The 13,866-nt window shown below is 41.0% G+C and overlaps 1 protein-coding gene across 3 annotated transcripts in view; it reads left to right on the forward strand.

The window, feature by feature from the left end:
- Positions 1-13,866, forward strand: part of mapk8b (mitogen-activated protein kinase 8b) — a 49,731-nt gene that overhangs the window by 21,257 nt on the left and 14,608 nt on the right. For 2 of the 3 annotated variants that reach the window (XM_015963623.3, XM_015963625.3), the window contains exons 2-6: positions 1,268-1,448; positions 3,985-4,114; positions 4,456-4,514; positions 5,699-5,837; positions 8,000-8,165. In XM_015963623.3, coding sequence (XP_015819109.1) covers positions 1,327-1,448; positions 3,985-4,114; positions 4,456-4,514; positions 5,699-5,837; positions 8,000-8,165 — 616 coding nt within the window. In that variant the 5' untranslated portion in view covers positions 1,268-1,326. Of the gene's footprint in view, positions 1-1,267; positions 1,449-3,984; positions 4,115-4,455; positions 4,515-5,698; positions 5,838-7,999; positions 8,166-13,773; positions 13,846-13,866 lie in introns of all 3 variants that reach the window. The other variant, XM_015963624.3, reaches the window with a different exon arrangement.

The following is a 13,866-nucleotide window of genomic DNA, read 5'->3' on the forward strand; positions in this document are numbered from 1 at the left end:
ATGTACCAAAAATTGGCTGGAGTGAATGCACCACAGACAAGAATGTAAAACATCTGACAGACTTCTCAGTCTTTGAACTCACCATTGTGTGTGTGTGTGTGTGTGTGTGTGTGTGTGTGTGTGTGTGTGTGTGTGTGTTCGTGTGCAGGTGTGCGTGTGCAGGTGTGCGTGCGTATGTGAGCGCATGCATGCTAATTTCCCTCATTGTGACATCACAATAAGGAACTTTTTCTAGCAGTTCACAGTAGGATACCATCGAAAGCCCTTTTTAGAAGACACACCATGCTGGCAAATCAGCGTAATACCGCCGCTATAGTGTCTTATGAATGTGCCGCCACGCTTGGTAGTAATATTACTGCAATGCCAGACTTGTGAATGCATACATCTTGGTGGGACAGAGGGAGGTGTCATGATCACGTGGGGAGTTACTGCCAACTGGCAGGAAACTACATTGAAAATGAAAGTAAACACAAGCCGCACGTTTTTGGGTTTAGATGATTAACTGGAGCAATGCAGTGCTCCACGAGCTTCTCTCCGTTAGAGCTGGAGCTCAGATCACCTAAGACTGCACAGAGACTGTGGAGGACAGAAGCCTTTAGGAGTAGCTCATAAAAAAAACGTAATGAGTGCGGCTTCGATCGCAATAAAAAGCAAGTTACGCCCAAGATAAACAGAAGTCAGCGGCAGCGCAGGCAACCCATACCTCCTTTTATACCACCATTGTGTAATCTTTTATAACAAGGACACAATAGTACCATATTATCGCCACGGTCTGACCACTTAAACTACCTGATGCCGGCAAATTGGCAGCATTGTTTTCTAAAAGAGGCTTGTAAGAAACCAACAAATGAGCTTTCCAACTGGGTTATTAATTCACATGCTAGATAAGCTCTGAGAAAACAAGGACGTGTTTCACATAATACTATAGAAAATTATTTGCCCACAAATGCATCACTTGATTCATAAACTGACTCTGGTTTCATGGTCATACTGAGAATTTGGCCCCCATCGCTGCTGAGCAAGACAAATACTTGGATTATTTCTGAACTGTTTGCCAAGATTGAAAAAGAAAAAAAAACATCCTCATTGGCTGTGGTCCAAACTGTGGTCTGAATGTTGGTTCTTGACATGTGGAGCCAGTTTTCACACTCAGCTGACATATGGGAATGATGGACTCCAGTAACTGCTCGAAACGTGTCAGATTTAATCCTGGGAATCTGGATTTATTTATTCATTCTTTGTTTCTTCCTTTTTCTTCTCCCTGCAGATCTTGAGAAGGAAAGCCTTTTTGGATGCCTGGTCTTGGCGTTTCTCCAAGGCTTCACCATGAACCGGAACAAGCGTGAAAAGGAGTACTACAGTATAGATGTAGGGGACTCAACTTTTACAGTTTTAAAGCGCTACCAGAACCTCAGACCCATTGGGTCCGGAGCACAGGGAATTGTCTGGTAAGTGATGGAAAGAAATTTCTCATTTCTAAGAAATATTTATTTGCCTTTGAATCAAAACATTTTAGAGCTATTTGTGCTTTTTGTTTGTAATATTTGGTCTTTTTTAATCATTGTATGGGATTATAAATGTATCACTACATGACTGGGATTTATGACCTAAAATTATTGTAGTAATATTTGGGGCTTCATCACATTTTGTCTAGATTTGTAGATCTGTCTTTAGCCACAAATTCACCTGATGCAGTCACTCCAGACTAGGGCTGGGCAATAAATCTGAAATGTATCATTATTAGGGATGTAATGATGCTTCAAGAATTGATTTAAAATCGGTTCAAACAAGTTTAAGTATCCATCGTTGTAGAAAAAAGGAAAATCGATTCACAACGGCCATGAATATTACGTAATATGGCATGCTTGCTTGCGAAAGACATTGTGCCAAACTGCTGGGTTTTCTGTATTTCTTTCTGCTGATCCGAAAAAAGACTCAATCCGTGACTGAAAACCGTGAAACGATCCAAACCGTGAGATTTTCCGTCAGTCACACCACTAGAGGCAAGCATGGCTACAGTAAGCAACTTCGAGATAGTGGATGCTCCAATCAGTTTGAAGTCAACAGTGTGGCAGCATGTTGGCTTCTCCATGTTTACAAATGAAAAGGGTGAATGAAATACCAACAAGACAAAAATCGTAAAAAATCGGAATTGTGAACTTCAAATCGGGAATCGAATCGAATCGTGATTTGAGTGAATCATTGCATCCCTAATCGTTATCAAAATTTTTGACTCCTATCGTCATCATTTTTCCCATGTCAATAAATTTGATAATAAAAAATGAAAAGATGTGTGTAGGTTGGCAAGGTTCATGTCCCTTTAAGAAGCTGTACCACCTGGAGTCATAAAAATGTGACTCAGTGTAATACATGTGACAACCCCATCTGGTGGACAACTTTAGTTTCTGCGCATACCGTAAAAACATGAATGGGTTAAAGTAATTTTGAAATGTATAATGCTATTGTTTTATCGCCCAGACCTACCTCATAATATATCTTTTCCAGCCTATTAAATAGTCCTTCTTGACAAGGAATTAAGTGATGCAGACTTTGAAAACAAATAACGTGTTGTTGTGTGTAGCAATTAATACATATTAATTATGATCAATATGATGTGATGATTCCATACAAATATGTAATATCAATCTGATTGATCTTTTAAAGTTTAATCAGAAGATTCTAGGGTTCTTTACTTCTTTAGGGACCATAAACACACTTCATATTAATTCAGACAGAGTCAGGTGTATAGTTTATAAAATGAGTTTAATTCTTTTTCCTAAACGAATAATTTATACATGAGAAGAAATTAATAATGTGGTGTGATGGATGTGAGGTGTTGTGAGGGAAGCTAGATGTTGTAGCAATCGTTGTTTGTATCTGAGAGAAAATGTGAAATCTGGGTGTAAAAGAATTTGTTGTTTGGTTCTAAACTAGAGAGTTGTTTATTAAAAACAGCATCAGACACAATCTGTTGTGCCAAGTCTACACATCCTTGGTGTGGAGGTTCTCGTTCGATCCGGGTAGACAGTTCTGATGGGACCCGTCCAGTCCGAGATCCTTCGAGGTGAAGGCAGGAAGCTGGAATGCTTATTTGTGTCTAAGGCGGATGTTTGCTTGGCTCTTAGAAGAGCTGGTTGTCTGGTATCAGCCACAGCGTTGAAGAGAGGCTTTGACAGGAGGACAAAGGAGAAGATGGTTTCAAAAATGCTTCTTTCCCGAATTGGCCGGTTCGAGGGTCAGCGAGAAACTGAATTAATCAGGAAGCAATTCTTGTTTTAATAAACTACTTTGTTTGAACAACTTTGTTTGAACAACTTTGGCCAATCAGAATTTGACTCGTTTCTGAGTTTTTACCAACATCCCTCAGAAAGCCACGCCATCTTCAGATACAACATTCTTTACCTTAATGAGTAACTTATTGTAATGTGTATGAGTGTAAACAATGATTAACTTGTTAAATCAAACACATACTGATTTGTGATATAAATGGATCGTTGTAAGAACAATATTCATTTCAAATTCATTGATTTAAGCACAGATTATTCAAACTTTTGATTTAAACATCTTGTTCATTCATCACATATGATTACTGTAAGCTTTTCAGTTGTAAAAGTCGTGGAGTCCACTTGTTCAGAGTGAAGAATGTCGACGTCTGGCTTTCATGCAGAGTGTGTAGGACCTTGGGAGAGAATGTTTGTCTGGATGTTTTGTCTTCTGTATGCAAACACGCGCTGAACAGAACCTTCTGGATTTAGAAGGCCAAAAAGAAAGTGGATTCATTTCTGTAGATGAAAGGTTGGTCAATATATAGGTGAAACTTTACACATGCAATGACATTTGTGTAGACATGAAGTGATTAATTGGCTAATTAGTTAATGTTAACTTTTTCCACCCTAGTTTATATCATTCATACTCTGCTCTGTGTGGCTTTTAATATTTTCATGTAATTCATTTACAAGTTTCTTCTCCTCCTGCTTCTCTCAGTTCGGCGTATGACCATAACCTGGAGAGGAATGTCGCCATCAAGAAGCTGAGTCGGCCATTTCAGAATCAAACTCACGCCAAACGGGCCTACAGAGAACTAGTGCTCATGAAATGTGTCAACCACAAGAACGTGAGCCTGTTTCTTTCACACCAATGAAACAGTATAGCATCATTTAGCATTTTTAACATCACATTTTTTCCTGTGCGCCTTTAAAGTGTGCTGCCTCTGTTTTCAGAATCAGACATGAATTATTAATACGTAGCCATTTTTAGAGAAGTTGGGAGTGAGCTAGAAAGCTGGCCAGCCCTGCTCAGATTTCCCCTCCAGGATCCAGAAAACTAGAACCATCAGAAAACTCAGAGGGTTTAATGCTTTCTGGTTAAAGTTGTGACACAGCTTTATATATTAGAGCCGGTCCTCCTTTTCTTCAGGTTCTGTGAACTTATCATTTTTCTGTCTTTCCTTCACAGATCATTGGCTTATTAAATGTATTCACACCACAGAAAACACTGGAGGAGTTCCAAGATGTGTGAGTGTTCCAGAGCCTACTCTAATCACTACAGGATGCAACATTGTATTATTAATAGTCACATCATAGCACTGTGTTTATTTAAATGATCAGGTCTAATGGGTGCTATTTATGCTGTGACATAATCACAGAACAGTCCAAGGCTCTATCATGTTGAGATTTACTTTACTAGAGTCAGGAGTTGGTTAAATTCGGTGTTCAAAGACTGATTAAGGTTAGAAAAGTTGTGCATCAACTTCGTTAGTGACATTTCAGCATGCAAATAAAACAGAAACTATCTAGATATCAACCATGAAGATCAGCCTAAAGAGTGGGCTGCATGGACCATGAACTCTACATGTCTGCATCGGGATTGGCGATAGAAAAACCCGCATAGTCGAGGTATATTCATATTTAAATGTTGTTAAAGTGTTGTAGGTCTTGCCATGAGAGATACTGACTTAAATATAAGCATGACGCAGCAGTTTTGCTGTTAGTCTGTCTTCAAAGAACAGCTGAGAATGATTTTATTTTATATAGCTTTTTATTTGCTGTCATTGTATTTGTTGATTTAACTACTAATATAAATTGCATTTATTTGTATTGAATTGCTAAAGTATTTCAAATCATTAAGAAGTCTAAATTACACCAAAGAGGACCCTGAAATCCTCAGTCTGACGTTCTCACTTAAGGGAGAGTAGAGAAAAAGTTACACTTTGAAAACCAAAGAAATGGGAAGAATATGGTAAATGGGTCCACTTCCAACAAAAAGGTCAGAGCCGTGACCTTCCTACTGGACCAGAGGATGTGTTTAGAAGATGTGAGTGGAAACAATCTGTAAAATCACAGCGTGATACAATGTGGGAGGGAAGGTTTTCTGAAGGATGATATGAACACAGCTAATGCCTAACTCAAGCAAATAGTGTGTGTGCTCGTGCGCGTGTGCGTGCGTGCATGCGTGCGTGTGCACTCTGCTCTGTTCTGTCTGCCTGATTGGAGTTACAAAGGAAACTGGACACATCGTTGCCAGAGGGCTGCAGCGTTGGATGATGAAAACTCCATTTTTCCTGCATGTTTGTTTACTTCAGTGCGTAACTGTGTGTGTTCACAGCACATTTGATAAGTTTGCTGCTTTAATACAAGGGTTGGGGTATAAATTAGTTTGCAGAAACTATCATTTACCGGAATGACTTTTTCCCCTCCAGGTATCTCGTCATGGAACTGATGGATGCCAACCTCTGTCAGGTGATTCAGATGGAACTGGACCACGAAAGGCTGTCCTACCTGCTCTACCAGATGCTGTGTGGAATCAAACACCTTCATGCTGCAGGCATCATACACAGGGTCAGCCATGCTTACACACATACATGTTTGGGTCATGGTTCAGTACAGCAGGAAAAAGTTTTTACTTTGTCTTTGAAAGGAAACTTTGTAAGTTTTTCATATTTTTAAATACTTTTCCTGAGCCAGTACAGTGGGACAAAAAAGTATTTAGTCAGCCACCGATTGTGCAAGTTCTCCCACTTAAAATGATGACAGAGGTCAGTAATTTTCATCACAGGTACACTTCAACTGTGAGAGACAGAATGTGAAAAAAAAATCCATGAATTCACATGGCAGGATTTTTAAAGAATTTATTTGTAAATCAGGGTGGAAAATAAGTATTTGGTCACTTCAAACAAGGAAAATCTCTGGCTCTCACAGACCTGCAACGTCTTCTTTAAGAAGCTTTTCTGTCCTCCACTTGTTACCTGTGGCACCTGTTTGAACTCATTATCTGTATAAAAGACACCTGTCCACAGCCTCAAACAGTCAGACTCCAAACTCCACTATGGCCAAGACCAAAGAGCTTTCGAAGGACACCAGGAAAAGAATTGTAGACCTGCACCAGACTGGGAAGAGTGAATCTACAATAGGCAAGCCGGTCGGGCTGATTCGATTCGGGTTCAGTCTCAGGTTACAACTCCAGCGCTCAGCCCTGCAGTACCACATAAAGGCAGATCAAAGTTTCCTACCCTGTAAATGTGGAGAACACCGCTCTGACAGATGTGGATGCTGCGCTGGTGCCACCGTTAAAATCACACAACTACATTCCACTATAATTGATTATGGTACTCTTCAATGATGCAAAACCGTTTATGCCCGCATCTCATGCATTGATTATTTGATGATTTTCCTCAGCTCTATCCTAAACCTCCCAGTCGGCCATCGGGGGTGGGGGCTGCGAGCGGGGTTTGGGTGCCACAAAGAGAGGGCTCGCGGGCCGGATGTGGCCCGCGGGCCGCCATTTGCGGACCACCGCACTTAAGTGTTAAATTGGACAAATAATCTAAACCAACATTTTATTGTTGTTTGTAAATAAAGACAGCTTGGGTGGTCAAAAGTGACATGCCAAAAGTCAAAGCCGTGTGCGACTTACTTTTTATGTAAATTAGAAAGTTTAAAAATGCCAGAGAAAACCTTTTTTTTTCCTGAGAAACCTCTCATAAAAACATCACAATGTGGAGCCCTTCCTCCTCCCATCTGCAGTCTCCAGTGTCTGAGGCCTTCTGATTTAAACCAGCCAATCAGCAAGCAGCTCATTAGCATATTAATGTCCTGGCCAAGTGAGCGGATTAAATGGCTCTTTTCGCAGCAAGGCTGGTTAGGATGGCCTGTATCGGGCCCCCTATCGCCATGGAAAATACACATTGTCGCCTAAAAGCAGTCAGTATTTGCAGATGAATTGCTGCGCTGCTATGTAAATAATGCAGGAAAACTGACATAAATGTCTTATGGTCATCTACTAAGAAGTGAGCTAGACGTTTTGTGGATTGTGAATTCAGAGAGCAATAGAAGTAATGTTTTTGTGTGTCAGAGGAGTGGGAAACGGTGATCTTGCAATTCAAACTAATTCAGTTTTACGTTTAATCCACCTCCACCCTCATCAAAATCTGTAATAGCTAGAACCTCTACGGTGTTGTGAGGGTTTGTAGATCTTTGTGCCAGTGCTGATTGTGTTTGATTTCATGTTTATTTGTATCATAACACTATTATTAAAGAGCAGAATAACATATTTACTTATTATTTTTGAAAATGATCAGTTACTCTAAGTTTAACATCTCGACTAGGAGAAGCTAGCTGTTAGCATTACCAACTCAATAACACGATAGAACTCTTCCAGGCTTCTGTTATTTGTGGAGATAAAACAGCTAGTCATGTTGCTGTTAGCCAATTAGAGGCTAGATGTCCAAATATCAGGAAATAAAACTCCAAATTCTGCCGTTTTCTGCCTCTTTTTCCTCCTGCTGACTTCTACATCCTCAAACAGGCGCACCAGAGCTTTTTTTCCCCAGAGGACAACTTACAAGGCATTTGTTTATATTAGAGACCACTGCAAATTTATTCAAAATATTAGTAAAGTTAACCTGTAAAATACTGCTTTCAGCTCAAGATTTTACCAACTTCAGGAAAGTTGATTGGACCTGTCTCAGCCGACGTTGTAACTCCTCATGTTACCCTCACAGGACCTGAAGCCCAGCAACATTGTAGTTAAGTCTGACTGCACACTGAAGATCCTGGACTTTGGCCTCGCCAGGACTGCCGCCACCGGCCTCCTCATGACGCCCTACGTGGTTACCCGCTACTACCGCGCGCCTGAAGTCATCCTAGGCATGGGTTACCAGGCCAACGGTGAGTGGAGGGTGGAAGTTGACCAATGAGAAGCTGCTACCTTGCCTGGCCTGCTGCATGGCCCGCAAGATCACTCCTGAAACACACACATACACAAACACACACATACACACCACCTGGTTCTATAAAGGTTATGCTCGGGTGGGGGGGAGTTGACATGCGGCGTATTGGTGCATTGTGGGGAACCTCCTATCTGAGGACCTGACGCCAGCAGCAGTGCTTCAGCATGTGTTTGATGTTTTATTAAGGAGCTGCTGGTTTCAAACGGGCAGAATGAACCTGTGCATGCTTCAGCAGACTCACCTTATGCTGCTTGGGATGTTTCACAGTCTGTTACTGAAAGAAACAGACAAATATTAGTCGTTCCAGTTTACTTGAAGTCAGCAGGAGAGTTGATTTAGTTAGCGAGACGTTAGTTAGCATATCTTATACCAGGATGCACTTGAGCTTTCTTGGGTGCTGAAATTGTTTCAGACATGGTGTGCAGGCTTGGCAGGAGTTTAGTTTCCCTTTAAAGGTGTATTTTATAAGAATAAAGTAAGGATGACAACCTGGGGTCAAAGCTGGTTACTGCAGCCATTTCTCAAAACACGAGTGACTTTCTCACTGCCGTTTCGAGTTTCATGGCTCACCACCAGAAGATTCTGGATGATGAGTGAAAGCGAGTCATACACAGTAAGCTGATGAGTAGATAAATATGTCACTGTAATTTCAAGTTGTTGGTAATTGAAGAATTAGCTTGAGGTGTTTTTTAAAGCCTGTTTGTTTTAGAGCCAACTTGTTTCTAATCCACCATTAGCTCAACGTTAGCATCTAGCCTTCTTAACCCGATATTAGAGTAAAACAAAAGGAATGCTGTGGTTTCTTAGGGGTACAAGATCGAATTACAGATGCTGGTGTTACAGCGTTGTCCAGCACAGACTCGGCAATCCCCCCAGCTGTCTGGGAAGGAAATCTGTTTCAATGTAACCTTCCTTCCAACATGATTGAGACATTGTTTTGTGAATATTTCATTGTTACATTCTTACATATTGCTCCTTTAATGTGCCATACCATGTTCATTTGCATAGCACATTTAAAAACAGCATGACAGCTGATGAAAGTGTTTCACAAAGGAGCATAAATGCTCCGTGAATGCAGGACAAACAATAAAAAGCAGTGCAACAATACTAAGATAAACGCAACAAGATAGAAATGTTTAAAACGATGAATAAAAATAACAAGGATGACAAATTCAATTAAATGAAAAGAGGAAGGAGGCTATAAATGGTGAGAGATAAAAACAAAATGACCATTAAAAGTAGAGGCTAACCGAGATGTCGGGCCGATATGTTCAATTTTTTCTATAATCGGTCATCGGCCGAAATTATTTTTAAAAGCCGATAAAAAAAAAAAAATAATAATCAGGCGCCTTTTTTGTTGTTTACACCTAAGGGAATATTCCACCTCCAAGTAAAAATTTGTTAGATTTCCCAGAGTTAGATAAATGAGAAAAGGGATTTGTAGCTAACAAGCTCATGCTCCTGATCTGGAAGCGGTAAGTTTTGCTTTAAATTAGCATAAAATAATGTAAGTAAAAGAAAGGTTCCATGCTACAACCTTCCTTTTACTTACATTGTTTGCACTATTTTTATGTATAGTTTGATAATATTTGTTTACTACAATGTGGTAGTGTGCCTTACTTTGTTATTTTTTTTACTTGAAGATTCTACCTCGACCAGGCACTATTTTGCACCATTATTCTGGGTTCTGCTTGGTTGTCTTTATTTTAAACACTTAAGAAAAAAACTTGAATCTGTTTTGTTTTCTATTGTTATATTTTCTATAGTTCTGAAACACTTTTCACTCAGTTAATGTTTTGAGTTTGTTTTATATTTAAAGTTCAATAAATATTAAGAGGTTTATTGACTTATTTAATTTATCAATTCAATTCAAAAATACTTTATTCATCCCAGAGGGAAATTGATTGCTGTAGTAGCTCAGAATAATAATAACAATAAAGTCATCAAAGAGTTATTGTATATTACAATGGCTGTTGGCAGGAAGGATCTCCAGTAGCGGTCAGTGTTGCAGCGAAACTGAAGAAGCCTCTGACTGAAGACACTCTTCCGTTGTCGGACAGTCTTGTGAAGAGAATGCTCAGGGTTGTCCATAATTTTCTTGATTCTCTGGAGGATACTTCTTTGTATTATCTCCTCCAGTGATTCCACAGTCGTCCCCAGAACAGAACCAGCCTTTTTTATTAGGCTGTTGAGCCTTTTCAGGCCCCTGCTTCTGATGCTGCTACCCCAACAGACGATGGCTGAAGAGATGACACTCTCAACAACAGACTTGTAGAAGATGTGCAGCATCTTGCTACAGACTTTGAAGGACCTACGCGTCCTCAAGAAGTGCAGTCTGCTGTGTCCCTTCTTGTAAACGGCTTCGCTGTTCTTTCTCCAGTCCAGTCTGTTGTCCAGGTGAACTCTAAGGTATTTGTATTCCTCAACCACCTCCACTTCTTCTCCCATGATGGAAACAGTATTTGACTCCACCCTGTTTCTTCTGAAGTCTAAAATCATCTCCTTTGTTTTGTTCACTTTCAAGGTCAGATGATTGTTTCCACACCATGCCACAAAGCGCTCCAAAAGCTCGCTGTACTCAGCTTCCTGTCCATCTCTAATACACCCGACAACTGCAGAGTCATCTGAGTATTTCTGTAGATGACAGGTCTCTGATTTGTACTGGAAGTCTGAGGTGTACAGGGTGAAAAGGAATGGTGAGAGTACAGTCCCCTGTGGTGCTCCAATGTTACTGATCGCCTGGTTTGATGTGCAGTTCTTCAGCCTCACAAACTGTGGTCTGTTTGTCAGGTAGTCTTTAATCCAGGCGATAGTTGAGGCCCCCACCTGTGTCTTCTGGAGTTTCTGGCAAAGTACATCAAGCTGGATTGTGTTAAATGCACTGGAGAAATCAAAGAACATGATCCAGTGCTGCCTGCTTTGTCCAGATGACAGTGGGTTGGTTGAAGCAGCTGGATGATGGCATCTTCAACTCCAACTCCATGGTGATAAGCAAACTGCAGCGGGTCCTGATATGTTCTAGTTTGCTTATTTAGGTGGACCAACAGGAGTCTCTCCAGGACCTTCATGATGTGGGATGTCAGGGCAACCGGTCTGTAGTCGTCATTGACTGATGGGCGAGTTTTCTTTGGAACTGGAACAAGAAAGTATGTCTTCCACAGGACTGGAACCTTCTCCTGGGCCAGGCTGAGGTTGGAGGTGCTGCACAATCCCACAAAGCTGCTCTGCACAGGCCTTCAGTACTCTAGGGCTGACACCATCTGGACCTGCAGCCTTGTTCCTGTTCAGTCTCTCCAGCTGCCTCTTCACCTGACTTCTAGAGACTGATAGGTGGGAGGGGGAGGTAAATGGGACAGCAGCATCTCCTGACTTGGTTGAAGACAGATTTATAGGACCAGAAGAGTCCATGAATGTGTTAGAGGGCAAAAGAGCTGGCGTGTGACAGGAAAATGTTGGATCAGAGGAGGATGGGATGTCAGATTGGCTGGGGACAGGTGAGGGGGATGCTGGGTTTGTTCCTGAACTGAACCTATTGAAGAACTTGTTCCGTTCATTGGCTGTGTCCAGGCTGCCATATGTGCAATCCTTCCTTTGCTTGAAGCCTGTGATCTTCTTCATCCCTGACCAGACATCTCTGATATTGTTCCTCTGTAGTTTGTTCTCCAGCTTCTTCCTGTATGCCTCCTTGCTGTCTCTGATCTTGATCTCCAGTTGCTTCTGTATACTCCTCAATAATTCCCTGTCTCCCTCCTTGAAGGCTCTTTTTTTCTCATATAGCAGATTCTTCAGTTCACTCGTGATCCAGGGTTTGTTATTAGCAAAGTGTCTCACTGTTCTGGTGGGTATGATGTTGTCCACACAAATGTTTATATAGTCGGTAACACATCCAGTCATGGCATTGATGTCCTCTTCATATCCTTGGCAGAGAGTCATCCAATCTGTGGTCTCAAAACAATCCTGCTGGGCTTCTTCAGCATCCTGTGACCATTTTCTCACAGTTCTTCTTGTCACAGGTTGCCTCTGAACAAGTGGTTTGTATTCTGAGCAGAGAAAAACAAGATTGTGATCTGACTGTCCTAGAGGAGGTCTTGTTTTGGACATGTATGCATTCTTTACATTGGCATAACACAAATCCAATGTCTTGTTTTCTCTGGTGGAGCAGCTGGCAAACTATTGAAATGTTGGAAGTGTAGCAGAGAGCGAGGCATGATTAAAATCACCAGATATAGCCACAAATGCATTGGAATGCTGGGTTTGTAGCTTAGCGACAACGGAACTGATGGCATCACATGCATTTTCAGCAATGGCTGAAGGTGGAATATAAACGGTTGCCAAGACAATGCTGGTGAACTCTCTTGGCAAATATTATACTGCATATATATTGCATACTGCAAATATTTATATTGCACACAGTGAGTGTTCAGCCTTCATAATCAGCTTTAGATAACGGCCATCGACAACAAAATTCTTTAAAAGTCGGTATCGGCCTTAAAAACCCGTATCAGTCGGCCTCTAATTAAAAGCTAAACAGTAAACTTGAGCCTTGAGTAGAGACTTAAACCGGGCTATGGAGGGGCCTGCTGTACGTGTAACGGAAGTGAGTTCCAAAGATTGGGAGCTGCGAATGAAAAAGCCCGCTTCCCTTGAGATTTATAGTGCATTTTAAGACGGACAGGAGCAGGCGATCTGCAGACCTCAAAGATCTGGAAGGGACAGAGGCTTGATGAGCTAACAATGCCCGCTGAGGCCAGTTATTAAATGGACTAAAACCAGTCTACTCTCTAGTCTATTAGTCTGTTTTAAAATCTGCTCACTGTTGTAAATGGCCTATTTCAGTGTAATTATGTCAGAAGTTCATTTAAAATTAGCTCCACTGCAAATATCTTGAGATGCATCCAAGAATCACCTGGTGATCGTAACAGGCCAATCTCCCACATCTGTTTACATCAGAAAGCCAAACCCAAGCAGCAATAAGAAACAATGACATTTTCACCAGTCTGTGAACTCACAATCAGGAAATTATCTGTAACGAGTAAGAATAGAATGGAACAGAATAGAATGGACTTCATTGATCCCACAGTGGGTAAATGCACGTGTTACAGCAGCACCAACACTTTAGAGAAAAATAATAACAAAGGTACACGTATATAAACATACCCAGGAAGCTATTATTGTAACCTTCAATCACTAAACCACAAATAAAAATGAAAAACTTGGGTTCCAGAACTATGCAACACACTGTAAGGGACATAGACATACTATGTAAATACAGTATTGCACAAGTATTGAACATATACGGAGTACTGCATTGGTGTTATTGTGTACCAATATAATGTCAGTACCAGTTAAACTGAGGAGTTATACACTCTTACTGCAGAGGGGATGAATGATAGGGATTTATAACTTTTTCATAGAGGCAGGCTTCATGGTGAAAAGGAATCACTCACTTTCCTACAAAACTTTATCAAAGTGCTAACTCTAGCAGCGGACTCTTTGCATTTGTTGCTCATGGTTTTCTCCCTCCTCCTTGTGCTGCTCATATATAGTGGATATCTGGGCTGTAGGCTGCATTATGGCAGAAATGGTTCGCCACAAAATCCTTTTCCCAGGAAGGGATTGTATCCTTGAGCTGCTTGCAG

This window comes from Nothobranchius furzeri, chromosome 16 (assembly GCF_043380555.1).
Source record: "Nothobranchius furzeri strain GRZ-AD chromosome 16, NfurGRZ-RIMD1, whole genome shotgun sequence".
Lineage (NCBI taxonomy): Eukaryota > Metazoa > Chordata > Actinopteri > Cyprinodontiformes > Nothobranchiidae > Nothobranchius > Nothobranchius furzeri.